This window comes from Strigops habroptila, chromosome 3 (genome assembly GCF_004027225.2).
Source record: "Strigops habroptila isolate Jane chromosome 3, bStrHab1.2.pri, whole genome shotgun sequence".
NCBI classification, from domain to species: domain Eukaryota; kingdom Metazoa; phylum Chordata; class Aves; order Psittaciformes; family Psittacidae; genus Strigops; species Strigops habroptila.
The window spans coordinates 72,080,409-72,106,556 of record NC_044279.2 but is presented as its reverse complement, the minus strand read 5'-3'; the positions used below and the strand labels follow the sequence as shown (position 1 = coordinate 72,106,556).

The 26,148-nt window shown below is 42.9% G+C and overlaps 3 protein-coding genes and 1 long non-coding RNA gene across 7 annotated transcripts; 2 read left to right on the top strand and 2 right to left on the bottom strand.

Moving 5' to 3' along the window:
- Positions 1-530: 530 nt before the first annotated feature.
- On the bottom strand, positions 531-11,077 carry TDG (thymine DNA glycosylase). Of its 2 annotated transcripts, none has more exons than XM_030479152.1 (10): positions 10,957-11,077; positions 8,149-8,297; positions 6,505-6,734; positions 5,926-5,995; positions 5,182-5,317; positions 5,020-5,102; positions 4,842-4,936; positions 3,185-3,356; positions 2,756-2,884; positions 531-2,641 (listed from the first exon to the last, which is right to left on the bottom strand). In XM_030479152.1, exons 1-10 carry the CDS (start codon positions 10,977-10,979, stop codon positions 2,505-2,507), a joined length of 1,224 nt encoding a protein of 407 aa, XP_030335012.1. In that variant the 5' UTR covers positions 10,980-11,077; the 3' UTR covers positions 531-2,504. The 2 variants fall into 2 exon arrangements, with proteins under 2 accessions (XP_030335012.1, XP_030335013.1); XM_030479153.1 differs by having other exon boundaries at positions 531-2,638.
- Positions 11,078-11,157: 80 nt separating this feature from the next.
- On the top strand, positions 11,158-13,574 carry C3H12orf73 (chromosome 3 C12orf73 homolog). 2 transcript variants are annotated; one of them, XR_003990523.1, is made up of 3 exons: positions 11,197-11,426; positions 12,548-12,862; positions 13,209-13,574. XR_003990523.1 is itself a non-coding variant. In XM_030479136.1 (2 exons), the coding sequence occupies exons 1-2, from the start codon at positions 11,247-11,249 to the stop codon at positions 12,641-12,643; spliced, it is 276 nt and encodes a 91-aa protein (XP_030334996.1). In that variant the 5' UTR covers positions 11,158-11,246; the 3' UTR covers positions 12,644-12,899. The 2 variants fall into 2 exon arrangements, 1 of the variants encoding a protein (XP_030334996.1); XM_030479136.1 differs by lacking the exon at positions 13,209-13,574 and having other exon boundaries at positions 11,158-11,426; positions 12,548-12,899.
- Positions 13,575-13,682: 108 nt separating this feature from the next.
- On the top strand, positions 13,683-15,299 carry LOC115605150. The gene is made up of 2 exons (XR_003990522.1): positions 13,683-13,919; positions 14,326-15,299. It is a non-coding gene; the product is annotated as an uncharacterized LOC115605150 (long non-coding RNA).
- A 100-nt stretch (positions 15,300-15,399) lies between these two features.
- On the bottom strand, positions 15,400-25,929 carry HSP90B1 (heat shock protein 90 beta family member 1). 2 transcript variants are annotated; one of them, XM_030479134.2, is made up of 18 exons: positions 25,731-25,929; positions 25,147-25,246; positions 24,345-24,486; positions 24,151-24,267; positions 23,444-23,775; positions 22,529-22,640; positions 21,726-21,842; positions 21,032-21,148; positions 20,199-20,336; positions 20,035-20,112; positions 19,875-19,940; positions 19,349-19,618; positions 18,868-19,113; positions 18,450-18,586; positions 17,967-18,045; positions 17,715-17,870; positions 17,104-17,202; positions 15,400-16,760 (listed from the first exon to the last, which is right to left on the bottom strand). In XM_030479134.2, exons 1-18 carry the CDS (start codon positions 25,777-25,779, stop codon positions 16,731-16,733), a joined length of 2,385 nt encoding a protein of 794 aa, XP_030334994.1. In that variant the 5' UTR covers positions 25,780-25,929; the 3' UTR covers positions 15,400-16,730. The 2 variants fall into 2 exon arrangements, with proteins under 2 accessions (XP_030334994.1, XP_030334995.1); XM_030479135.2 differs by lacking the exon at positions 24,151-24,267 and having other exon boundaries at positions 16,490-16,760.
- Between the last annotated feature and the right edge of the window lie 219 nt (positions 25,930-26,148).

Here is a 26,148-nt window from a genome sequence, read left to right as displayed (position 1 = left end):
TGTTCTAATGCCCGATCAACCTCTCTGTGAAGAGATTTTTCCTAATATCCAATCTAAACTTCCCCTGGCGCAGCTTGAGGCCGTTACTTCTTGTCCTGTCACTTGTTACTTGGGAGAAGAGACCAACCCCACCTCACTACATCCTCCTTTTAGGTAGTTGTAGAAACCAATAAGGTCCCCCCTGAGCCTTCCCTTCTCCAGACTAAATACCCCCAGGTCCCTCAGCCGTTCCTCATCACACTTGTGCTCCAGTCCCTTCACCAGCTCCAGCTGGTGCCCTTCTCTGGACCCGCTCCAGCACCTCAATGTCTCTCCTGTAGTGAGGGGCCCAGAACTGAACCCAGTATTGGAGGTGCAGCCTCACCAGTGCCATACAAGGTATCTTTAGTTGTCTGGCCCATGTTAAACAGCCCAAAATGAAGATGCACACACCAGTTTAGTGACTCCGTTTTGCAGCGTTTCCATGTCTTACGCACCCTGCAGTGCATACAGACCCCTGCTAGCAAGATGCAAAAGCACGTTCTGAGACATTACAATACAATTCCTGATTTTATTGTGAAACTTTTGATAGGTTTAAGACAGGTTTAAGAACTTTTGTATTATTACTGTAATGAAAAGAGCACCAGTTCTGAGGGAGTACACACAGAATTGCAGTATTTAGTGGAATGGTCATTGAACACTGAATTCTATACCTAGATAACCTAGTAGGTGACTCCATTAAAAAGGAGGCATTTCCTTTCCAATCAAACAGGATAACCTTACAGTAGTGTTATCCTACTGTGCTACATACTCAGCAGTGCTAATGACATGCTTCTAATTTTGTTGAAAAATAAAACTGAATTGTAACAAATCCCTGATGCAAGATACTTTGAGCACCTGTAGGAAAATGTCCATGTAAACAGCAATATATAATACAGTACACTTTAAATAACAGACAAAACAAGCCCCATACCTTTTTGACAATATACTGGACAGCTTTCTGCTGAGGTTAATAAACAGAATCATAATGCACACTTGCTTAAGACGCTCAGAATTAAGCCATGTAATTTGGGAAGAGACTGTAAACATCGTGCCTGCCTCACAACAGGCTGACAGTGTGTGATCTTAGCAAGAACTGTTACAGCAGGTTTAGAATCTATGCTAACTAGTTATGCTTGATGCATGATAACTGTCACTGGCTGTGAGGAAAGAAGACACTGGTTCAGGAATCTCTGACCAGTGTGGATTGTGGAGATAGATAGATACTGTCTGTATCTATTTTTCAAGTATGTGAAGCACCTACTGTCATAAGATCATCAAAACTTCAGTGTTTTGATCAGCTTATTGCTTTTACTTCATTTCTTCCTCACATGGTAACAGAGGGAAAGAAGATGATGGTTAGGCACAAGCATGGAGTCTCATTTCTCTCTCAGTCACTAATATTGGCCAAAAAGGTGTATTGTTTAAGCAAGTTCCTGAGAAGAGAGCTGGAGTTTCTACAGATGGCTTCTCACTCATGGAACACCTGCCCTTAGATTTAATTCAAGGAATAATGACAACACCCTTCTTTCTAAGGTCTTAGAGACTGAAGAGAACCGAATGTTAAACCCACTAAAGTGCAAACCTCTTTCACCCTGTGCGAACTGTACCCGATGTAAATGATGCAGCTGTACGTGATTTTTACAGGGAGCTTGATCTTTCAATTCCCTGCAATGGAATCTGTGCAAAGGGGTTGTCTCCTGCTAAAGGTCAGCTGAAGAGACTAATCCCACAGATATCACTGAGAGTTAAATGCCACAGAATTCAAGAACCACCATTGTTCATTTTTTAAAAGGAATTCCAGTTCCTTACATTGGAATTTAATGGGGGAAGAGATGGAGTGCTAGGGAAACCTTACCCTAAAGACAGCTTAGATACAATATTTAGGCCCTGTCCTGTGCAACACAAATTCTCCTCCGAAGTGCTGTGACTTCAGATGATGTCTCCACTCCCGTTAATCCTGAATAGACAGAGCGCTCTCTTCCCACCCAGAAAATACTCACACTAAGAAGGTAAAAGGCAGACTTAAAAAGCACAATTTGCTTAACTGTGCATGATTAAAACCACAATTTCATGTAAGAGAAGGGTACACTTCCCGTTTTTCCCTCAGGATAGAAAAGGATTATGAGAGATCCCAATATTGAGGCATCAGTATACTGTTGCTGTTACGATTCATGGAATGAAATTAACGCCCCAAAGAGATCTTCACAAATGAGAAAGCAATTTGTCAAACCCTGCAATAAATGGTATACATTAAATATAAAACTCATATACAAAAAAGGGCTAACTTTTTAAAAAGTTTGGACAGTTCCTTAAAATTCTCTAGTTCATTGATTGGATCCTACCACACACATACTTGGGACTAGAATAAAATAACTAGGGCAGATAAAATCCTATTCAAATGCATCAGTTGGAGAACTGAGGTACCAATCTTGAGCACTGCATTAAAACTGCAGCAGGTATGCAGAGCTGAGAAGACACAGCTCTTACGCGTTGCTTCCCTCTTCTTCCCGCGTCACACCAGCATCGAACTCTGGAATCTGGTCCGCGAAGGACTGTGTCATCCATTGTCCATTAGGAACGTCACCAAAGGATGGCCCCTCACAGTACTGTGGATTACCTGCTGCCAAACCAAACACCAACAGGAAAACACAATTTGTAAAATGCAGCTGATATCACAAAGTAGTTGTTCATGAATAAAGGTTAGAGACTGAATGCCGCGAGGTCCACACGTTACCAGTTCCGTTGGCAGAGAAAGTGCACTGTTCACTTCCATAGGGCGCACGGTCGCAGTAAGCTCCTCCATACGCAGCTTCATAACCTGGATCGTATTTTTCTTCTTTGACAGCCATCTTTTTAGCATCCTCTGCCGAAAGAGAAGACCTCAAGTATTAATATGCAGAATAAAAACGATCAAAGAGCATTTTTAGTAGGGAACACTTGACAAACAGCCACACATTCTACACGATAATCCCCACTCCCCCCAGACAATTAAGACTGTACTAAAAAGAGAGTGAATCTATCATTCTATACCACACACTTTAGAGAAGATGGCACATCTCTCCCCTCCCCTTAAATTCTTTATTTCTTTTTGCTTGGGAAACTGCTAGTTGTGTTGTATGTTACACCACGTTTTAATAAAGGATTAACAAAATAAGCGCTATACCTTGTGCAAGTTGCAAGTCGAACGTGTACCGCACCTCCTGCACCTCTGTGTTTGGTGCGATGCCTTTCAGTTGATCCCTCAAGTCTTTCAGCTTTATGTAATAATGAACTTTATCTTGTGCACGGGGAAACTGAGCACATCTTGCACTGGATGATGGCATAACGTAGCAGAGCTTGAGATAAAGAGCAACAGAAACAGCATCATTGGTCCCTGAGCTATGAGTCGGTATTTAGTGCATCGAGAATAACGTAACAGTTAACTCGCTGTTTTAACCCTTTGCACTAACTTCAACTAATACACTAGTGGCTGTGGAAGAGGATAAAAGGAGTCTTTCATTTTTCTTGGCCAGCCAGATGTCTCGCCCTGAAGGGCTGATGACCAGCTGCTGAAGCTGGGACAGTTCTCACCAGTTGTTTCTGTGCTGCAGGAGAAGTAGTAGCAGTGCGTGTTACGAGAAGCGCAATTTACAAGTGTATGCCAGAGAGCGGAGCACACTGCAGAGCTCTGAGCCAGAAAGCCTGCAGACGAGTACGTGACAGCATGCAAACACCTCAAACCAGTGAGGGAGGCATCACAGGTTCAGCAGCCTGGCTTCTTGGCCGAGTGCCTGTGCATCACGCCAGGGTTTGAAACTCTGGAGTTAGTGTGGCTGAAGCCAACTTAAGCATCTCTATCTCTGCCAACTGCCCTAACTAATGGCATACAGTTAGTTCAGGAAAAAGGAACTGTATCCAATGCTTTTATTATGCAGTATTTATGAACATGTACTAGTAAGGAGGATTATTTACCTTTCTTCAAAATACATCTACTGCAGAAGTCTTTAAGAGCTACTTAAGAAGCAAGCACTTAATCAGCAATGGTTCTTCAGTCTCCGATAGCAACACTTAACCTTTAAAGCCAGACAGCTTAAACTGAGCTCTTAAACTTGCAGCACCCGTAATTTGGGACAGAAATAAAACCAACCCAAACTTTTGAATGGACAAGGTAATGAAGCTTTGGAACAAGCTACGTTGGCAGGTTGTGCAATTGCCTTTGCCTTAACTGGTTTATAAGAACAAGTTAAACAAACCTATCTGTGATGATACACAGCTGATCTCTTGAGATATTTTCCAGCATTAGATGTCTATGACTAATGCACTCTTCATCAAACTGTTTCATTTTATCTTAGGTGTCCAATTTAATTTCAAGCTGCAAATCAGCTTAAGAAGGCTGAGCCTGATGGAAGTGCTTTGGGCACACACGGATCCAGTAACACTGGAGCTGTAGTGTGCAATAGCACCATGGTCACATTTGGTATCAAAATTCAGTAATACAAACGTACAGGGCATTGGACACAGATGACCAGATGCAAGTAGATGACAGTTATGATAAAAGCATGTATGTTTTGTCTGTCTTTTAGACAGGCCTCACAGAACACACTGACCTACTAACCCTCATACACCACTTCCCAAATAAAGCCTGCAACTGTAAAGAAGCTGCATTAGAGATATGTCTGAAATCTATTCCCCTTTCTCTATTTAAGTAAAAGCCTTTCCCATCCCTTGTACTTTGGGCAAACTTTGATGTTACCCTAAGTGTGTGCTAGTCCTGAGACTTTGTTAGTTTTGAGATAACCAAACTGGAATCCCTGGTTTTGTTCCTCAGCATCAATACTTACGGTTTCTGTATCTGGCACCTTGTGTGGCTGCAGCCCAAATTCCAAGTTCTTAACTTTTATTCCAAAAACTTCTTTACTAAAAATTTCATAAATACCTGAAATGAAGAGAAGATAGGGTAAGTCGGGGGAAAAAAAAGCTACTGACAGAACAAATTCATTGGAAAGCCAAGATGCTCACATTTTCCATTGAAGGCTGCTATACGAGGTTTATACTTTTGTAACTTCTGCATCAGAATCCGCCCTCCTTCCCGAAACTCTTTGCTAAAAGAGAAAGTACTCAACATTAAAATCATAACTATTCATTCATTAAAAAGCATGACATTCCTCCTTGTTATCCTACCTGGAGAGGTCTTTGCTTCCAGGTGTTGTCCTTTCAACCATGTTTGTAAATCCAATCCCGTATTTATGTGGCAAGGTGTGGTCATCCATATGGTTCAGCTGTTCATTACTTAGACCAGACATGAACAGACACTTCCCTGCAAAGTAGGAAGATACACATTTGCCTTTTTCTGAGGAAAATAAAACAAAATCAAAAAAACCCCTTCACTATCAGAGTACAGGAATGCTAAAGGAAGAATCTATGTTAACAGAGCATCAGTTAATTTGGGAAGACTATTGCCTTATCCAGAAAAGTTTACAATAGCCAGAATTATTTTATCTACTGCCAAGAGGATAGAAAATCCCTAGGGAACAACAGGAATTCCTCACCACGATCCTGCATATGGAAACCAGGCTTTTATTTCTAAGTTCAGTAGAGAGCTTTAGATTTTGCAATTCACTTAAGCAGGCAGTGAATGTGATCAGTATGGATTTTGTGGGAAAGAATGCAGCAAATCCCATGTGCCAGCTTTCTTTTACACCCTTGCCATCAGAGGCCTCTCTGACAGAACCTGTTGACATCTTACATCTGTATTTAGTGTATAAATCACCCAAACCCTTGGGGGGTTAAAAGCAAAATCCCTCTCTGCATCAAAAAAAAAATCCCCAAAGGGCAAAAAAGCAAACCTGAAAGCAGTTTAATTAAAATGCCACAAGTTCTAACACAGTTCTGCATATTCTCTAAGAAGAACGGAAAATAACATACAAAAATGGTTTCCAGGTCCAGGGTAATGATGTCCTTTGTAAGCTGCCATCAAGCCAGGGTTTATGCCAATCTACAAAGATACCAGTCCATTTTAACGATGAGAACATGGCTTGCTAGTCAGGAATTTAAGCAAGTTACAGTAAGGATGCTTATTTAATTCTCCTTAAGTAACTATCAATAAACAAAACTGTGTTAATGGTCCCTTCTAGCATTATCTAAAAAAAATAAATTGACAATTCTATCGCAGTGTCTCCTTTAGATGTGCAGTGTCCAAAGAGCAGCTCACAGGGTGTTTTACAGCCACTGGTGAGCGCTTCCAGTAAATAGTCAAGTCGCAGTCTCTCATGGCTCTGTGTTATGTGTAAGCCTCAGATTTCTCAGAAATGAGAACTATGTTACTATGATTTTAAACAGAAAATGCAAAGCGGCTCTACACACAGGAAACAGTTTATATACTTTATCTTGCAAGATCTTGCCATATAAGCAATATAGATAACTAGGCATGAGGAACGTAAATCATAATCAGTGAGTACAGACTAGTCACTTCTCTACCTAATCTTGTAACTGTGAGCTACTTACTATTACAATGTCCAGATCAAAGGTCAAGATATCAGGTAAAGTCTTGGTCAGAAGTTCAGCTTCAGATACCCCATTAAAACGGTCCACTTTTCTTTTGACTTTAAACGTATCTGTGATCTTTTCCTGTTTGCCTTTTGACTTGGCTGATTTTTCTTTTTTAGCAGCAGGCTTTTTGGGTTGCTTTGGCTCAGTTGCTTTGGCTTTTCTTTTCCTTCCTCCTTTTTTAACTTCTGAAACACAGAGCAAACATCCTTTTTGTACATTCCTAATGTTGAGTGTGGATATTCAGAAAGACTGAGCTAAATGTATGGATACCAAAAGAAATCAGACAACTAAATTTACCTTCAAAATTCATTCACTTAAACAATTCTCAGATGAATCTCAGTTTTGCAGGCTCAACACAGAGCTAGCTTGGGTGTCTCTGTGCCACAGGAACACACGCTATTCACAAGCAACTATGCTGACGTAGGATACAAACCAAGAGTAACCTCGTGATGAGGTTATGTTGTTTACATGCTGTACACAACAATCCTTTGGAAACAGTTTCATTTCTTTTGGAGGATATGCCAGAACACTGAGGTTAGTTCCATGTTTGAAAGTGAGTCAAACAGCGTACTCATGGTGATATCATGTTATCTAGTAACAAAGCTGCAAAAGAAGCCTATCTATCTACATAGGGCTTAGGTGCATCCTAACTGTAGTGAGTAATACCCCGAATGAATTGAGCAGTCACAAGTACTGTAAACTGGAGGTTTTCTTCCTATGATTTCATCTGCCATGCATTACAACTAACAAAACACCCACAGACTTATGAAAGGATGCACTTAAACAGCAATGTCATTGCATGAACTGGCTGATAGGATACCTCATACTGAGAGCCCTGAGCTACATCTGAGTATTAAAAGCAAGCGGAAACTCAACGTGTAAATATTGGCTGTAGAATCAGAATTTCAGCCTGGCAGAGATCGCTGCTTTGTTACATGGTAAAGAGCAAGCAGAGTAACAGAACAAGGGATCTTTTCTTGGCACAGTTACTGTAAAGCCTAAGCTACTCCAAAATCCTGGTGCGGGAAAAGAAAGGCAACACAGAAGTGCATAAAGTACAAAACTTGTGTCACCTACAGGACACTTGCCAGCACTTTTTGTGTTTGTTTAAATAAGCCTCACTAAACCCAAGCAATCCTTACTGTATATAAACAATTCACTGATTACTACAACACACTAAACCACCATTTAAACAAAAATATTACAAATAAACAGCAGTATTGTACTGTACTTCTGCAGAAAAAAAAGAAAATATTTTGGACTCAGCCTTTAAAAAGAAAACGTCACTAACATAACATTAAACCCCATGAAATCAACTAAAAATGATACATTTATCTGCTGAAACAAGAATCTGCTTTTCCTGGTACACGATAATTTTGTGAGACTGAACAATGTGAATACTATCACCCGGTTTTACTTCTCTTTTTAACTGTCTCATAAAAGAATGTTACTTAAAGAATACAATTCATCAATACTTCCTCAGACAGCATCGAGAAAAAGAAATCCAATAGGTCCAAAGAAGCAGTTTAAAACCAATGATTTTTTCCCCCGATCGATCACTAACATTTTAGCTCCCTTAGCACAGCCCTGCCAAAGCACCTTTCGGAGGCTCCTGAGCAATGTTTGGCTCTGGGATGCCCTCTAGAGTCGGCTGCTCAGTCATCATTTCCATGTTGGGCACCGCAGTCATCATCTGATGGACCGGGAACGTGTAAAACGCTTGAGCTTGCTGAAGATAAGCGTAGTATCTTAGAAAGGGAGGAGAAAAAAGACACAACTTATAAACGACGTAGTGATATACCAAACAGACTGTAAACACCAGCTGTTAGCAAGGCTGGCACGTACTGCACTCTTGTTCTCCAACAGCTCTATTAACATGGCAGTAAACCACGCTAATGCACTAGGCAGTCTGCTTAGCTGGTATCAGTGATGTTAAACCCAACAGTACAGTTCTCTAGTGATTACTGTCATGTGGAAGAAACACAACATTTGTAAGCAAAGCGTAGAGCTTTTCCCTTTATTTTCCTGAAAAACAAACCACTCTGTAACACACATTACGAAGACAAACTGTCTATCAAAGATGCCAACAATTTACAACACAAGCAAGTTAAAACTCTTCGGACTTAAAGTGTCACAAGTTTTAGATTTTCTTAATGTTACGTCAGTTTCTTTATCTGATACAGCACAGAATGGATGAATCATTCTGGGCTACAAAGCATTACGAGCACATACAGCATTAGTTACTATGCAGATTATTAAAGAGCTTTAACAAATCATATGGCAAATGTTGTCCAGTTATCACATACTGAATCCCAACACTTACTCTACACAGAAGTGTTCACACACACATTCAGCCTCCTTCCATGCACAAAACCAATTTTCCATTTATAGATCTTCTATTCCACACATTTATATTAGTCACATAGAGCCCTCACATCCCAACACAAACTTCTGCTTCATACTGTCATTTCCATCTACCTACACAGCCGCCTTCTTGTCCACTGCCATAAAAATACATAGAAAACATTTTGTGAACAGTAGATTTTCAGGAAATAATTTTGTCAACTCAAAGCTATTATAAAACCACCAAATAACTTTTAGGTGTACAGAAATTTGGCCAAGATGGACTATTTGGCCAAGAATGCCAATAACATCCTGGCCTGTATCAGCAATAGTGGTCAGCAGGGCCAGGGCAGTGATCGTCCCCTGTACTGGGCACTGGTGAGGCTGCACCTCGAATCCTGTGTTCAGTTCTGGGCCCCTCACTACAAGAGAGACATTGAGGTGCTGGAGCAGGTCCAGAGAAGGGCAACGGAGCTGGTGAAGGGCCTGGAGCACAAGCCTGATGAGGAACAGCTGAGGGACCTGGGCCTGTTTAGTCTGGAGAAGGCTCAGGGAGGACCTTATCGCTCTCTACAACTGCCTGAAAGGAGGCTGTAGGGAGGTTGGTGTTGGTCTCTTCTCCCAAGTAACAATCAATACGACAAGAGGAAATGGCCCCAAGCTGCACCAGGGGAGGTTTAAATTGGATATTGGGAACAATCTCTTCATTGAAAGGGTGCTCAGGCATTGGAACAGGCTGCCCAGCGCAGCAGTGGAATCACCGTCCCTGAGGGCATTTATAAAACATGTAAATGTGACATGTACTGACGTGGTTTAGTGGTGGACTTGGCAGTGTGAGGTTTATGGTTGGACTTGATGATCTCAGAAGTCTTTTCCAACCTAAATGATCCTATATATCTCAAAATAAGGGACTACTCTCTATTACGCAGTGTAACCTGGTCTAGTGGAAGGTGTCCCTGCCCATGGTGGGGGGGTTGGAACTAGATGATCTTTAAGGTCCCTTCCGACCCAAACCATTCTGTGATAATGTGAATATTTAAGAATCGCACTGTAAATCAGGTTTATGCTAGAGTAGCCCACAGGATCCTGATCAGGCCACTGATTTTGAACCAAATACCTGCCCTGAATCAAGGAGAGTAAATTTGCATGTGGGTCTCTCGGATTCCTGGGGAAGCTGCCTAACCAAGTCAGGAGAGATTTTCAGAGCACAGTAAATACATCACCCCCCCTGCTGGAGGAGCTCCCTTTTACATCAAAGACTTGGGCACTTACTGAACCAAACAAAACTGATCTTCAGATGCCTTCTTATTTAACGTGTATATAAAGTCTCCTTGCATGGGGAATTTCCCTTTAAACAGAGGACAGTTTGCACCATATCAAGTCCTTTAGACACACAGCAATGAGATAAAAGAGAGCTTTTTATCCCTACCTCTACGCTTCATTATACATTTTTTAGGCCATTATTTTCGCACGGGTTCAGAAGCACCATGTTTTGTTGTTGGTGCACACGTTACGGAACATTTAAACGACTATTTGCACACCCGCAGGGCTGCCTGCCCCCTCCACACGCCCGCCTGCGCTGCCTCACTCGCCGAACCGCCTCAGCACCACCGCCCGCACACAGGCAGCGCTCACACCGCCCCGCGCCGCCCGCAAACCCCCCGCCATAAGCACACCCCAACTTTCCTCCCTTCTTCCCACCCCCAACAACCACACGCACCCCCCGCCTGCGGGCCCGCACCGCACGCCCGTCCCACTTCACCCACAGCGGGATCCCCGTCGGACGATGCCCCAGAGCGAGCTCCTGCCCCGGGCACGTCCGGCCCGGGGTGCACACACACACGGCCCCGCGCTCCCCGCTGGGCCGCACACGGCGCTGGGCCCATCCCGCCGCGCCCCCTCTCACACCCCGCCCGGGAGCGCGCCCCTCGCCCTCAGCGCCCAAGGCAGCCTCAGGGGGAAGAGGGGAACCGCCGCACCGCGGCCCGGCTCCCCCCGGGGTAAGGAGGAGACGGACAGCGGCGATCGCGAGGCCGGAGCGGGCCCGCGGCGCCCTGCCGGTACCTGCCCAGCTCCCGAGCCTCCATTCCGGGCGCAGTCGCCGCCGGGGCTATTGTGGCCGGACACCCCCCACCGCTCCCTCCCCCCGCGCCTCAGCGCCACCACCGACCTGCCGGGCAGACCCGGGTCACGTGAGCGCCGCCGGCCAATAGGAGCGCGCAGCCGGCCGGCCGGCCCGGCGAGGGGGCGGGGCTTGAGGGTGTGTGGGGTGATACGTCACGACGCTCGGCGCGTCGCGCGCAGCGGGTTGGGCTCCGCGCCTTCCCCTGGCGCGGTGCCCGGGAGGTGGCGGGATGATGCACGTCCGGCGCAGGACGTGCGCGGGGCGGGGTGTGCGGTGGCGGTGCGGCTACGGCGCCGCGGCCATGCCCGCCGGCGTGCCTTGGCCCACCTACGTGAAGACGCTGGCGGCCAGCCTGCTTGCCATGTTCGCGGGCGCCGAGGTCGTGCACAGGTACTACCGGCCCGACCTGGTAAGTGCCCGCGGGGCCGGTTGCGCTGCGGAGCCTGGCGGAGGGGCTCCTGGGGGTTGTGTCACAAAGCCAAGCAGCGGCCAGGGCGTCCCCGCGCAGCTGGCTTCTGACTAGGGACGCGGTGCCACGGGCAGGAAGGCGGTGCGGGCTGCTGCTGCCGCAGGGGGTCTGCTGTGGGGAGGCGGGGTTTGGGAAGAGCACGGAGAAGGGGCGAGAAGGGGCCGTACCAGGCTTAAACAGAGTTTTTTTCCTCCACTAATGGAAATGAAGGTGACCAAAGCTTCGCATTAGAGACAGTGACAGTCAACACTATGAACGTCACGGTCACAGTGGGCTCGGCTCCAGCTGAGACCAGCCGCTGGGGAGAGTAGTGGTTGGTTTGGTCTCTTGGAGACCTTCCAGTCTGTAAGCCTTTTCTCATCCGTTAGTGCTTGTATACTTTGCTTCTTTAGAAACACTGTGCTGTATTCAAATCAGAGAAAGGTTAAAAACGACCATGCTTGAGCTGCCACATGAAAGCTTAAGCAGTGAGGCTCAAGGCATTGATGTGTAAGTATAAGAGTTTATGTATTTTAATAGTATCTACAGTGGCCTTCATAGGTGTATTTATTCAGAATGATCCGATGTTCTACACCTCTTTCGACTAGCACACATTTTGAGGAGGTGCAATTCTTGAAACAGCATTTGGTGCCTTTCCCTTCTTTAAATTTCATCTCCAGTTTTGGTGCTTAATTTCTAAAACAGAAAGATAGAAGTAGTAAAACCTTTTCTTCTGTCACCAAGAACCTGTGTGGAGACTGCAGCTGTAGTAGACATCTCAACCAAACTTACTTTCTTAAATGGCAAAAAGCCTTGTTCTTTTTAAAACAAACTGCCCATTCCTTCTTTTTGTACCTTTCTTTCAAATCATATTTTGCTACTTTAAAAGTCAAATTATGGAAAGGGGTAGAGGTTGACTTTTAAGATGTTTTGCGTGTAAGAATTAATAGTGTGCTCAAAAAAGAGGGCAGTGTAATCACAACTTGGCTGTAATGCCATCTCTCACAGAGTGTGCTGATTTACTCTTTCGTGAGTATAGTTTTAGTTCTGTCCCCATGCTGATGTCTTTCTGTTTTTAACAGAGCATACCTGAAGTACCTCCTAAGCCTGGAGAGCTGCAAACGGAACTGTTGGGTCTAAAAGCAAAATCAAGTGACGTTCAGACTTCACAACAGTGAGCAGACTTTACTTACACTATGAAAACCAGAACTGATAAAATCTTTGTTCAACTGCCTCAACTGCAGAAATCTGTATATGAAATACTGTACTCCTTTATTGCTTCTTTTTGTTCCCCTTAAGCAGTTACAGGCAGTGTTAAAAATAAATGTACAGCAAATACTGTTGTTACAAGTCCGATCAGTTGTGTGCCAAAATGCTTATCATATCTTGACTGCAGTGTTAAGTATCCTTCACAATAAAAGATGTGAACTCACAGTGGCAAGTCTGATGGAATTTGAAACTTTTCAGCTGATTAACAAGCACAAATTTAGCATATTGAAGAGATAAGCTTTTATGGCCTCTCAATAAGCTCTGCTGTTCATCTGCAGTAGAACCCTGCTTACCCATTGGCATTTCCCCCCTTTTTAAACTCAGTAGTAGTGGATGTAACCCAGCACGTGATACAATAAGCGATGGCATGTATAAATCAGATTCCTTATGGCAGCACTTTTTGCACTGGCCTCCTCTTGGTGCCGGCTAACTGCCCTAACAACAGTTAACGCTGGCATTCTGTATCACTGACAGGAAATTTACTTTGGTCTGTATGGCTGGGGAGGATCTTACAGCGTGGTTGTGTTAGTTAAAATGGAGTGAATACATACAGATTACACTGAAATTGTGTACATTTGTACTCCACTGGGACATCTTTCTTCATTTACGACTGACTTTGATAGCTGTAAATATACAAAACTCTGAAATAACAAGTGCAGGTTTACATTTCAGTCCCAAAATAGGATTGCCACATAACTCCCACACCAGGTACTCAAGAAGACACACAGAAGCATACATACGAGGATACACAGTCATACAAGGATGGTACAACAAGCTGTGTTTGAATGGTATGCATTAGAGCTGCTGAAGGATGGGGATTGCTTTCCCTTGAGAAACGCACGTGCTTCATCCTTAATTCTCACTCGGGTTTAACTCAGGAAAGAAAACCACAATTTGACAGATTACTCATTAAGGAAACAAAAAAGCTCCCTAATTCCTACTGGCAAAATACCTAGAAGCATTTTTAATAGCAGAGGGATCCAGCAGCAATCACTGAAAGCACTACTTTTACATCTGTTCCAGCTGTGAAGCTGTTAGTTTATTTAAGTTGGAGTGGTTTTCCTAAGAAGAAAGGTTTGTAGTTCCTCTGCACGTGCAAGTGCCTCTGCTCCCACACAGTTCTGCAACTCCTGGCTAACCTACAACAGAAGCTGAACAGGATGAGATCCTTTCCTCTTCTTATCTGTCTATGCATGGATTACTGGATGACAGGTTTGCTCTCTCACCATTACCAGTGACTGCAGTCACTGATAAAAAGGCCCCAACATAAATCTCAGCTGCTAAGCCCAAATGAAATCAATCAGTGAGAACATCTTACTGGGCCAGGTCCATTTCTGGTGAAACCACTTTTTCCTTCACTGTTCCTAAAAAAAGCTGAGTTGCATTGCTATGTCCTCAGCATAAGATAAAGTTTATTGAGGAGACAAGATGGGGTTTTGTCCCTATTCTAACTACATCAACAACAGCGGTTTTTCAGATATCCCTTTAAAGAGCCAGGATTCACCAACCCTTATCCTATTACTCAAAAATTTTGCAGGGTATCTGTCATTATGTTGTTGATTTCTGACCCCTTTTTCTAAAGGCTGCAGAGGGAAGTTACTAATTTGGATATGGCTGGGATTTCTAAATGTATCCTGCTGCTAATGGCAACTGAGGAACAGGGAGCATGTTTTACCCCAGCCTTTTCTAGCCCTAAGAGAACAGTTCTCATTAGTGCCCATTTGGAACAGGAAAGCTTTTAACAACTGAGGCAACAACCCTGGAATTGGTGACTGCAGCAGAGATGGCCTCAGGATGACTGGGAAACACTTCTTTCAGCATTGACACCACTTCGCTTCACAGAGCTGACCCAAAAAGCAAGCTTACAACTGCAGTTTGTGCTTATTAATAGCAAACACTTGTCACTCCAGGGTAGAGGAAGCAGCTGGACCACAGCATGTTGCACATTACAGACTCAGCTGAGGAAGACAAAGCACAAAGCATGACTCTCATGTGCTCTTTATTATTTCTGCAATTGGATCAAGTATCTCATCCTAAACCCAATCAAGGCAGCAAGAACTTTAGCTATTTAACAGAGTAAAGGTTGCTCAAGTCTACAAGTAATTAACAGATAAGAACAGTGTAGCAAGCAACCCTATGCTCCCAATACTCCACTTTGTTAGCTGCAAAAGCTCTCCTAACCATGCAGCAGGCACATGCCATGTTTGCTACTCAGGCTGCTCAAACAGATAGGGAAGGGGGTGCATTGATGATATTCTGAGAAGTGCATCACTAAAATGATACTTTAGGAAGTATGAAATCAAAACCTCGTCAGCAGTTGATTACTACAGAGCACAAAAGTTGCACAGCCATAGTAAGAGGACCATACTTTAAGAAGAAATGGTGCATCTGCCCTATTCAGTAACTAGCACAGAACTGCTATTAAAGTCGCTGTTGCTAGCTGCTGAACTACACACTCTAGGGAGTTGCCTAGTTGTTGCCCGGGTGCCCTAACAACAAAAGGCTCTTAGGTACATCTAAGATACTACCGCAGCAAGCAAAAACCAGAACAATCCCAAAGTCCCTCAACAGACCAAAACTAGGCTCCCCTTCCTTGAACTCTCAAGCAGCGTACTTCAATAAAGCCAACATCTCTACATAAACCCTAACACAATAACCACACTGATACATGGCATTTGTATTTATTGCATGGAAACAGTATTTGGGTGATACAGAAGAACCCTAGTAAAGTAAATTAAAAGCAACTCCTTCAGGTCAGTGTTCAGTGCCCTCACCTAATTTGGAACAGTATATTTTGCTTCAGATTGCAGAACCTCCAACTTCACAAAACTTCAGTTAACAAAAGAGTGTTTTTTCAGTAGAGTCACTGTACAGAACTACTACTCCGATGTACTTCTTCCAGGGCAAGGCGAAATACCCCAAACAAAACACTTGAACATAAACACTTTCTACCAACCCCACGAAGGTGTTTCTAAGTAGAGGCACAAGTAAGAAAACGTAGTGCTTCACCCAAACACCACATAAAGCTTATAGAATGAATAGAAGAGAAAGCAGTGCCTCCAGTTCAAACTGTCTACGTTACTATTTGGTATCAACAGATTTAGTCTGAGTGACAGTTAAATACCTACAGAACTTTGCCAAGAGACACAGGAGTGAAAAAGTTCAGGAACAACAGCATTAAGGAGTAACAACTGTAAGAGATGAGTTTCCAACTTTAAAAAACCAAAACTGTGGAAGGCAGCACTGCTGTATCTACAAGTCAAAGGCAGAGTTACCAAATACCATGGAGGACGGTGTATGCTCACAGGCAGTAAACCACTTCAGGTTGTTCACATATTTAGTGGAAAGAAATGTTGTTTTTTCCCTTGTCACAGCTGTAAAAGCTACCCCTCTATTCTGTAAGTAGAGTCAAGTTGTATCTAGTCCAGTGCAAGCTGGCAGGACATCAGTTCCAATGCCATTTTTAAATGTCCTATCTCATCTTTCTTAAGATGTCAGTAGACACATAGCTTCTTGAATACTTACTTCAACTATGAACTTAAGTACAGCTCTTGGATACCAGTTACAGCAGGTTTGTTAAGACAAAACCTAACCACAGGCACAGGCTACGCAGTTAAGCGTGGCTGTGCCAGTGCAGACAGGCACAAGGACTGCAAACTGCCTGTTGTACAAAGGATGTGAACACTCAAGGCAATCCCTTTGCTTCTTTGTGCTAGCCCACAAGATGAGCTGATTATGTATAAATTTAGAGTTAGTGGTGTTTGGGAACATTTTATTTTGTACATGACAAGATTTTACAACAAGTCAGTTAAATAATACAAATTTACATTCATGAGGAATGTTTTTAGAAAAGTGAACTTAAAAAAAAAAAATAAATCCTCCTTCACCCTTAAACCCCATATACCATCCCTCAACATTTTACAGTGGAAAAAACCAAACCAATCTAATTCACATTCCCTCTTAACCCCCCAATGCAGGACAGTAGTTGAGTGGAGCTTACAGTTCATCTTTCACATCTGTGGATTCCTGTGGAGACAAGAAGAGAATCAGAATCTCACTTTTTGGAAGTGGCAAAGGTTACAAAAGCTGTCCCAGCAGAACCGAACCTAACCATTGCTGATGCTTTCCAAAGCACTAAGGAATTAACAACTTTTTGAGGTATTAAACATCTGTTCAAATGATGGCATGTTAAGCCTCTGCTATTAAAAGAATAATAATTTTTCAGTGTGCTCTCATTTTAGCAGTAGATCTAGTACCTCACACTAAAAACTAGTGTCATGAAAGGTAAAGTGAACACATTTGTTGCCTGGCAGCTCCACAGACAAAACCTCACATAAATATAAGTACGAAGTCAAACTTTAGACCTTACCTTCTGTGTTTCACTGTCTTCAGCATCAGCATCGACCTCCTCTTCATCTTGCTCTGCCTCCTCAGCTGCATCTTCAGGCTCTTCAGGTTCCTCCTCCACCTGTAGGAAGGTCACAAACAATTTGCTTAGGACATTTACTAGTTGTTCACTAGCTAAATACAGGCAATGGAAGTATTCACTATCAGTTCCTAACATTTATCCCAAGCTACCTGAAGGAAAAAGCAAGTTCTTTTTAGCATTGACACATTAATCATGCCTCCTCTGGCAAGATACCCAGCGTACGCTCTTGCACAGCATTATGAGAACCCGTATTACTTATACCCACTTAGTAATTTCTCCATTATGAGATGGGCACACATGCCTTTGGCACCTAATTTACTCCCACAGAAAAATACAGTTAAGGACAATACTTGAGAAACATCATAAGAGAGCAGAATCCAAAGAAATAAAAAGGGGTGGAAGGGAGGACAGGAGCATTAAGTACAGACTCTAGTTTCCCACCCACATATTTGAACTAGGCTCCTGGTGGCCCTCCGAAGCATAGGAAGCCAGATACATTTCATTTTATGCAAATTGTCAATTATCAAGCCCCAAGTTGAAGGCAAACTAACCTTTGCATCCAGGTCGATGTTTAAACTTAAACGAAGCATCCTTTCTATTCTGTCTCCATATTCCTTGGTGTCTGGTAACATATATCCTGATCTCAAAGTCGCAGTTTCAAACAATACCACTGCAAGATCTGAAACTGTTTTGTCATCTTCATTTTCCTAATGCAGGAGAGCATTTAAAACAAAACAAACAGAACTATTAGCCAGGTTGTATGCAGCCAAGTAGTCAATATTTCACTACTGTTATTTATTTACCTTAACTCGCCTCAGCATGTCCTTGATCAGTGGATGCCTGGGATTAATTTCAAATGTCTTCTTTTGGCTAGCATAGTAACTGAAAAGAACAGAAGTTACATTAGTAAGTTTTGAAGTACAAGACCCAGCTACATCTTTAAACCCTTGAATACCAATTACAGCCACAGTAAGCATATTCCTCCCCCTGCCCCACTTTAATACTAGCTCAACTCTAGAAAGCATTCAAATTACTAAGACACTTCACCTTCTCTTGTCACGAAATTACAGATATAGCAAATGCCACTGATTATTCTTGCTCGCAAGGCAGTTTTACATATTTGGCTTCAAAATAACAAGGTGTGACTGAGGGAGACTGCAACTCTGTTATAAGTGACCTTAAAAATATGTAGGATCATCTAAACTAGATGGAAGCTTCTTGTGCTCACACCAAGCACAGGCAGCCAACTACAGTTCACGTCTGCTGCTACATAACTGAAAGCTTACTTTGTAGATATATCCTTCCCAGTTTGGTAAGCTTGAGCCTTCATGATTCTTTCCATGTTACCAGACCATCCATACTGACTAGCCACAAGAGCACATGGAGACTGGGTTAAACGTTGAGACAGCACAGCTTTTTCAATCTGTAGAAAAAAACCCAGCCTTAATGTTAAATTCACAGAACTAGTAGCTTATAGAGGGAATAAAGTAGTTAACTCTGAAATTTCAGTGTTTTCTGAAGGCTCTAAGATGACATTCTGACTCCTTATTTTCCCCAAATGAGAAGTATCAAACATGTATGTTTATTCATAGAAAGACTACATAGAAGCTACTGTCAAGTCTATGCTTAAAGAATCTGCAAGGTGTGTTGTAGCAAGTACAGCAGCATTTACAAATTAGCATTACATACAACATAACATTTTACCTTATCTTTTAGAGCTTTGTCCTTCATCCAGTTCAAGAGTGGTTCAAACTCCTTTTCCAAGGCTTCCCGACTCTCCTTAGTCTTCTCACTTTCTTCAAACTTAACTCCTTCTTTTGCTACATTCTGAAATCTCTTGCCATCAAACTCTGGCAGAGCCTGAATACAGTATTCATCTACAGGTTCAGTAAGGTAAATCACTTCATAGCCCTTTTTCAGAAGGCGTTCAACAAATGGTGAAGACTCAGCCTAAGACGACAAAATAGATCAGATGCCAGTTTAATTGCACTGGTACCAGCAGCTACTGAAACCTGTACAACCATCTGACAGAAGCTGGTACAAGGAAAACTAAACTGCAGTAGTAACACGTGCATGGAGTCTTCATGTTTACAGAAAGTGCACAGTTCACAATATTTAAGGTACTACTATAACTAGGAGCTGTAGTATTTTTTTCCCTTTCCCACTTTCTTCCACGTTCACATACCTCCTTTCTGCTGGCACCTGCCATGAAATAAATTTTGTCTTGCTTCTCCTTCATTCTTTCCACATACTGGTCAAGGCTTGTGAGGTTACTTTCATGATGAGAAGACTGGAAGCGAAGAAGTTTAGCCAGTCGTGTACGATTGGAGTGATCCTCAATAACTCCAAGCTTCACATTAGTACCAAACTCTTTCCAGAATGTGTCATTGTATTTTTCTTCTGCAATTTTCTTGATCATATCAAGAGTTTTGCGAACAAGTTTCTTTCTGATCACCTAAAAAAGCAGCAATACCAAGTTATAACAATAAGCTCTTGGAAGAACCCTTGATTCACCCTACTGCAACGAATGGATTCAAGACTCTTGGTGTCCCCGATTTGAAGCAAACAAGGTAGTTTGAAACCAGCAATTTACGGATTTCCTATACTTGAATTCCGTACTCATTATAAAGTAAAATCAATCAAGCTATCATTCTTCTTAATCTTTCTTCTGTCATGTTTACAATGAAGGAATGCAAGATCAATTAGCTTACCTTTAACAATTTATGCTGCTGAAGTGTTTCACGAGATACATTCAAAGGAAGATCATCAGAATCCACCTAATTGAGGAAGAAGCTTCTTAAGTATACCTAACAGTAGTTGAAGATGGGAAAAAAAAAATAACCAAATGCAAGTAACACTTGTGATACTTACAACACCCTTAACAAAGTTAAGATACTTGGGCATCATGTCATGGAAGTCATCAGTGATGAACACTCTTCGAACATACAGCTGAATTACAAGAGGAAACAGCAGCCGGGTTACAGGTTTGTGGTTTTTAAGACACGAAAACATACCCACACACTTGCTTGTCCTACCTTAATGAAATCACTTTTTTTGGATCCATATTCATCGAACAGGCCACGTGGAGCAGAATTAGGAACAAACAAGATAGATTTGAAGGTTACTTCCCCTTCAGCAGTAAAGTGGATGTAAGCCATTGGGTCATCGTGTTCCTATGAAGAGAGAATTCTTATAGTTGATATGGGAAGAATCAGAGTTAATACATTTCCAGTAAAAACACAAGTTTGCCAAAGTAAGTGCAATTATTTTACAATTAACCTATCTAACCACAGTATGGTTATTATGAAAACAAAAAGTTCCAGATTCAGCAGAGAGTTACTCACATAGCATTAACCTTCCATGAGACCTAGTTTTTTTCTTGTCGTTATTGTTTTGGGGTTTTGTTGCTGGGTTTTGTTTGTTTGGTATGTTTTAACAAGCCAACCACCAATAGCACAGTAATCAATGCAGTATTATCACAGCAGTTAAGAAACTCCCAAGGTAGGCACTACACCGTATTTACAGAAGTCATCTCTAGAAAGCCGTACCTTTCTCTTTCTTCCACCATGTACAACACAAGCATTACCGCTCTCAGACTGAATAAAAATTTCACTGTCAACATTTGAAAACATTGGTAAGCTCCATATGAGCTGGAACATACTACTTCTTAAACCTAGGCCACTCAACATTTGGGTGGTAGCACCATCTCTCTGCAAAGAATATTAACTCCTGACTCAGATGCTATTCCTTGTAGGCACTCTGCAATTCAGTCTACCTACTGACAGCAGTTAATTCTTCAGAAATAGCCCATCCTATAAGCCTCCAGTTTTGTTTATGCTTTGGAACAATCTTGGGGCTCAGAATTTACCTTGGAAAAGGTTTTGTAAAAAGCTTTGTATTCATCTTCTTCAACTTCTTTAGATGGTCTCTGCCAGATTGGTTTTATGTCATTCATGAGCTCCCAATCCCAGACGGTTTTCTCAACCTAGGTGCATAAGCACAATAGTTACTAAAGACTCATTCTTTACTTCTGGTTAAGTCAAAGACACTCCACTGAGGCAATGTCATACAATAGCATTTCAAAAATACATGCTTTAATTCACAAAATAAATTACGCAATGGCCTGGACATTCTCATTCAAGTATACACATTGGTGTAACACGAGAACAAAACTTACATCTACACTACAGTGTGTCCTATGTACATTTAACACATTCACCAAGTATCAGTATTTCTGTTCTACTGCCATTCCAAAAAAAGCTTTCCAGCAGAGTGTGCTCAATTTAAACTAGTCAACAGTGTCAGATTACTGGAGTCCACTGCTCTTCAAGTATTTATAGTTAGTCAGGGGACCACAAGGCAAATGACACTGCCAAGTGCCAGTCATTTGCCTGATTTCAACCAAGTCTGTTTTGCTTATGGTCTTCTTTCCAGACAAGGTGTCTAACTACACTTAAACCAGGACTTGCTGTTTGAAAGCACACACACACTGCTGAAATGCATCTCTGGAAATTACTGAACTATCTGACATGAGTCACAAAACCAAGTCTAACAAAGCTCACCTTCTTAGTCTTTGGTTTCTTCTCTTCTTCCTCTTCCTCAACTGCAGCTTCATCATCATCTGTTTCTTCTTTCTCCTTTGCTTCCTCCTCTTCAACAGGTTCTTCAACAGTCTCTGTCTAAAGAGACAATTTAAAGTGGGGACTTAGATGGCTTGGCTTCCTACAAGGTATGCTCTAGTATCCTCTCAAACAGCTTAATCTCTCAGAGTGCTAGTTTAACTTGTGCTATTTGCCTGTCACAAGCATTTCTCTATAGGTAGCTATGTTTTTTAGTTGCATTTTTCATAAATACATGCTCTCCTTCAACACACTGGGAAGTCACTGCACTCAAGTATTTTACAACTCTACGTTTAGTTTTACACATAATGCTCATTCAGAGACTTTGGTGATTTAACTGGGTGCTACACTTGAGAAAACATCAGAAGAGCAGGCCTAAAAATTAAGATGCTGCCCTACTTTCAGGACACCTAACCATGGCCCTGCTTGAGAGCTTACCAGAGCTTCCAGCTACCAAAGCCAGTGGAAGAAAGATCTTTTTTAGTAATTAGTATAGTCTTTTTCCTTTGGTAAAGTTCTTTGAGTCAGAACAAAAGCAAGTTCCTTGAAAATTCGTGATTTTAGCAACACACTAACTTTCAGCAAGTAACTAACTAGTAAAATGCTAGCCAGAAGAGTCAGGAACAAAAGGATTTTAGAAATTAAAGCAAACAAATTCTATAGAATTCCCTCAGCCTTCCTGAAAGATCTGGCCAGTTTTCACCACCAAAGTTCATACTGTACAATGCTCGGTTAAGCATACGTACCTTGCTGCTCCACACATAGATGGGGAAGTTTATGAACTGCGAGTATTTCTTTACTAGATTTTTAACAGTATCCAGCTCAAGGTAATCAGATGCTTCCTCCTTCAAAACAAGGCTAAAGAAAATGAAAAAAGCTTCAATTAAAGTGCTGGACAAGTATTTTAAAGTAGTTTTACAGGAAGAGATGCATTTTCCTTCTTTTGCAGCTGTAGAGATTCAAATTTATTCAAGTGAGCATTTATTACTTAAGCTCAAAGTACCTCTTAAAAAACAGAATCCCTACTAAACCACTCTAAGGAAGGGTTGTTTTCAACAACTGGGACAGACAATAACCAGAAGTCTAAATGAAAACCTCAAATACTGATACTTATCAGGACCTTGATGCACTCTTACTAGCTTTACTTGGAACTAGAGCACGAAGATGAACTTCTTCATGCCAAGTGCCTTCTTCAGGAAGAAGTCATCTAAGCCCAGACCAAATAAACCAACCTGCTCATGAAAGTCATGAAAACAGGCCTGTCAAACTACCTCCAGCTTGAGATTTGCATGAGACCAGTCCCACTGGTATATAAGCAGCAGCCAGTTTCCAACAGGAAGCTGTACAGCCCTACGGAGGTTTTGAGGGGCCACAATGGTGCTGAGGAACCAAATGAATCTGCAGGCAGCTGAACTGTCTGGAATTACTTGCTGACAGTTGTCAAGATGGTTTTCTTGGTTCATCTAATGGAATGTGAAGTGAACTACGTTATTACTCCACATTTATTTTGTATGTTCTACTAAACTGAAAAAAAGCTGTATTAGAAGAAGCAAACTATGCTATAGAGTCACAATTCTAAACTCATCTGCATATTCCAATAAGCAAAACATACCAATGCTTTTTTTTTTTTCCTTTTAAATCCAAAGAAACTTAATACTTACGTTATGGTTGTGCCACGTCCTAAAGTGTTTCCTCTTGGGTCATCAATCACAGAGAATTCATTTGAATCAGATTCCCAAATATGTTGAGTATCATTGTTGTGTTTTGATGTGACAATAACTCTGTCTGCTACTAAGAAAGCAGAATAAAAGCCAACACCAAACTGGCCGATTAACTCAGATGTTGACTGACTATCATCCTGCATTTCATTCATCTTGTTTAAGAATTCACTTGTACCGGACTTTGCAATGGTACCCAGGTTTTTAACTAGCTCCTCTTTTGTCATGCCAATACCCGTATCTGTAACATGAAGCATGTTCTTCTCTTTATCACACTGAAAGAAAAAAAGATGCAGTTTTAACTTCACTTTGAATTTTAATACCTAATAAAGTGCCACAGAAAAGTAATGAGTAGCAGCTATTCACATTCATGCCTGGCTACAATAAAATCAAATATGCAGTAACTACAGAAGTGAGGTAAACCTACTTTGAAGTATTTCAACACTTCAGTTACTCCTTACAGAACCAGAAATGTATTTTCACCATGTAAAGAGTAGTATTTGACAATGGTAATCGCAAAGGTCCTGATGGGTTTCTAGTTTGTATCTGCATCAGTATTAAGCCAAAAATTTAGATTTTATGATGCGCTATCTTTTTACATTCCTCCCACCACTCCTCTATAAGAGATGATTGTTCCTAATGCTTCTTACCTTGATTTTGACAGTAAGTTCCTCATTACCAGCCAGAGCATTTTCATCAGTTAAGGATATTAACCGTATCTTATCTAAAGCATCCGAAGCATTTGAAATAAGTTCCCTGAGGAAAATCTGAAATAGAAATCAGCGTTCAGGATTTCCAGAACACACACAAACAGTTCTAGCATGTTCCACTCAAAGGCACTAACCTCTTTATTTTTATACAAAGAATTGATAATAAGTTTCATCATTCTGTTGACTTCTGCTTGAAATGCAAACTTCTCAGATTTTTCTCGGATTTCTTTGATCTGGGATGCATTTAGGCCATCTAGTTGGATAGCTTCTTCCTCTCTGTTAGGACAAGGAAAACCTGTCAAATAGTCCTGCCCACAGACAGTCCTGCCCACAGACAGTCCCACTAATTTTATCATCCAGCAACATCAGTCTAATTAGAACAATACTAAGACCCTTAATCACTGCCATAGCCCAAAAGTAATACGATCAAATAAGTGCAAAAGTAGCTCTCCTCAACTGCATCACCATAATTTAAAACTCAAGTGAAAATCTATGTTTGCAAGTAAGACTTTTCTTCCTCAAAAAGAAATTCGGGCAAGAATACAGGTATGTTAAAACCACTGTAATCCTCGGCATATGGTATACCTCACAGGAGATGAGGCGGTTCATGGGCACAGAGCTATTTCATCAGCAGGCACTGAACTGACTCCATTTACCACATGCAGGAGAAAATCCCTATGAACATATTGCGTTTTATGTTAACTACTGATATTAGTCAAAACCAAGTTGAATATTTCTGAATCCAAGTTCTCACTCACTTCTATTTACCAATGCCTATTTTTAAGTGACTAGGTCTCTCGAGTGGTGTTTCTCCCCTCCCTCCCCCCACCGCATTTCTGAGGCTTTAGACACTACAGATGCTCGAATTGACGCTTCAAAAGCAAGGGAAAGCCTTAGCGTTTCAGAAGTAACTTACCCAGCACCCCAGGTACTAACCTCTGCACCACTTCATCATCTGTTCGGGACCCTTCTCTGCTTTTACCCAAGTCATCTTCCACGGTCCCCTCTACGTCCACCTCATCAGCTCTAACCGATACTGGGAAAACATGTAATCCAACCACATGAACCTGACCGCCACTATACACCACCGAACTCCTCCGCCTACCCCTCCCCACGGTTTTCGGCTCAGTTCTGTCCCTCCACCCCACTCCCTGAGGAAAGTTCAGCCCAATCGGAGACACCCCGACGGTGGAAGCGGACGGACCTTTCCCCCCCCCGACTCCCCACCCGTGAGCGCGCATGACCGGCATTAGACGGGCCGCCCCCCTCTCCCCGGAGAGAGGCGCTGGCAGCGGCCTGGGGAGAGCAAAGCAGGCGCTTCTTTCCCCCGCCGCACGGAGAACAGCGAGGGGTAAGAGGTCCCCCTCCCAAGACACCAAGAGCCCCACCGCGCTTCTCGTCGGCCCGCGTCCCCCTCACCCTAGCGAAAAGGTGGAGAATCGCCTGGGGAGAACTGTCGGCCGAGCCCCCGGCCCCTCCCCACCCCCAACAGAAGCTTCTGGAAGTCCGCGGGCACTCACCGGCCAGGAGCAGCGTACACGCCAGAGCGAGCCCCCACATCGGCTTCATGGCGACGCGGGCTGCGGTCGCACACGATAACGACCCCCAGCGCCCCCTCCCCGCGCTCCGACCCCGCCGCCAACCGGCCGCCGCCACCGAGCCCGCTGGAGCGGCCGCGGCCCTCCCCCTCCGCCTTATCAACCCGGGGAGCGGGAGGGTGGGGGGCCGCCGCTCCGCCGCTGGCCAATCGGAGCGTACCACGCCAAAGGTACAGCCAATGGGGAGCCTGGAAGGGAAGGGCCTGCAGCTATCGCCGCCAATCGTGGCTTTCCATGTGCGGTTTCCTGCGGACGGAGCGTGGCCGGCGCCTATTGGCCGGGCGGAGGGGCGCTGGGCCAATCGTTTCCGCGGAGGGGTTTAACCGGCGCGGCCCGACGC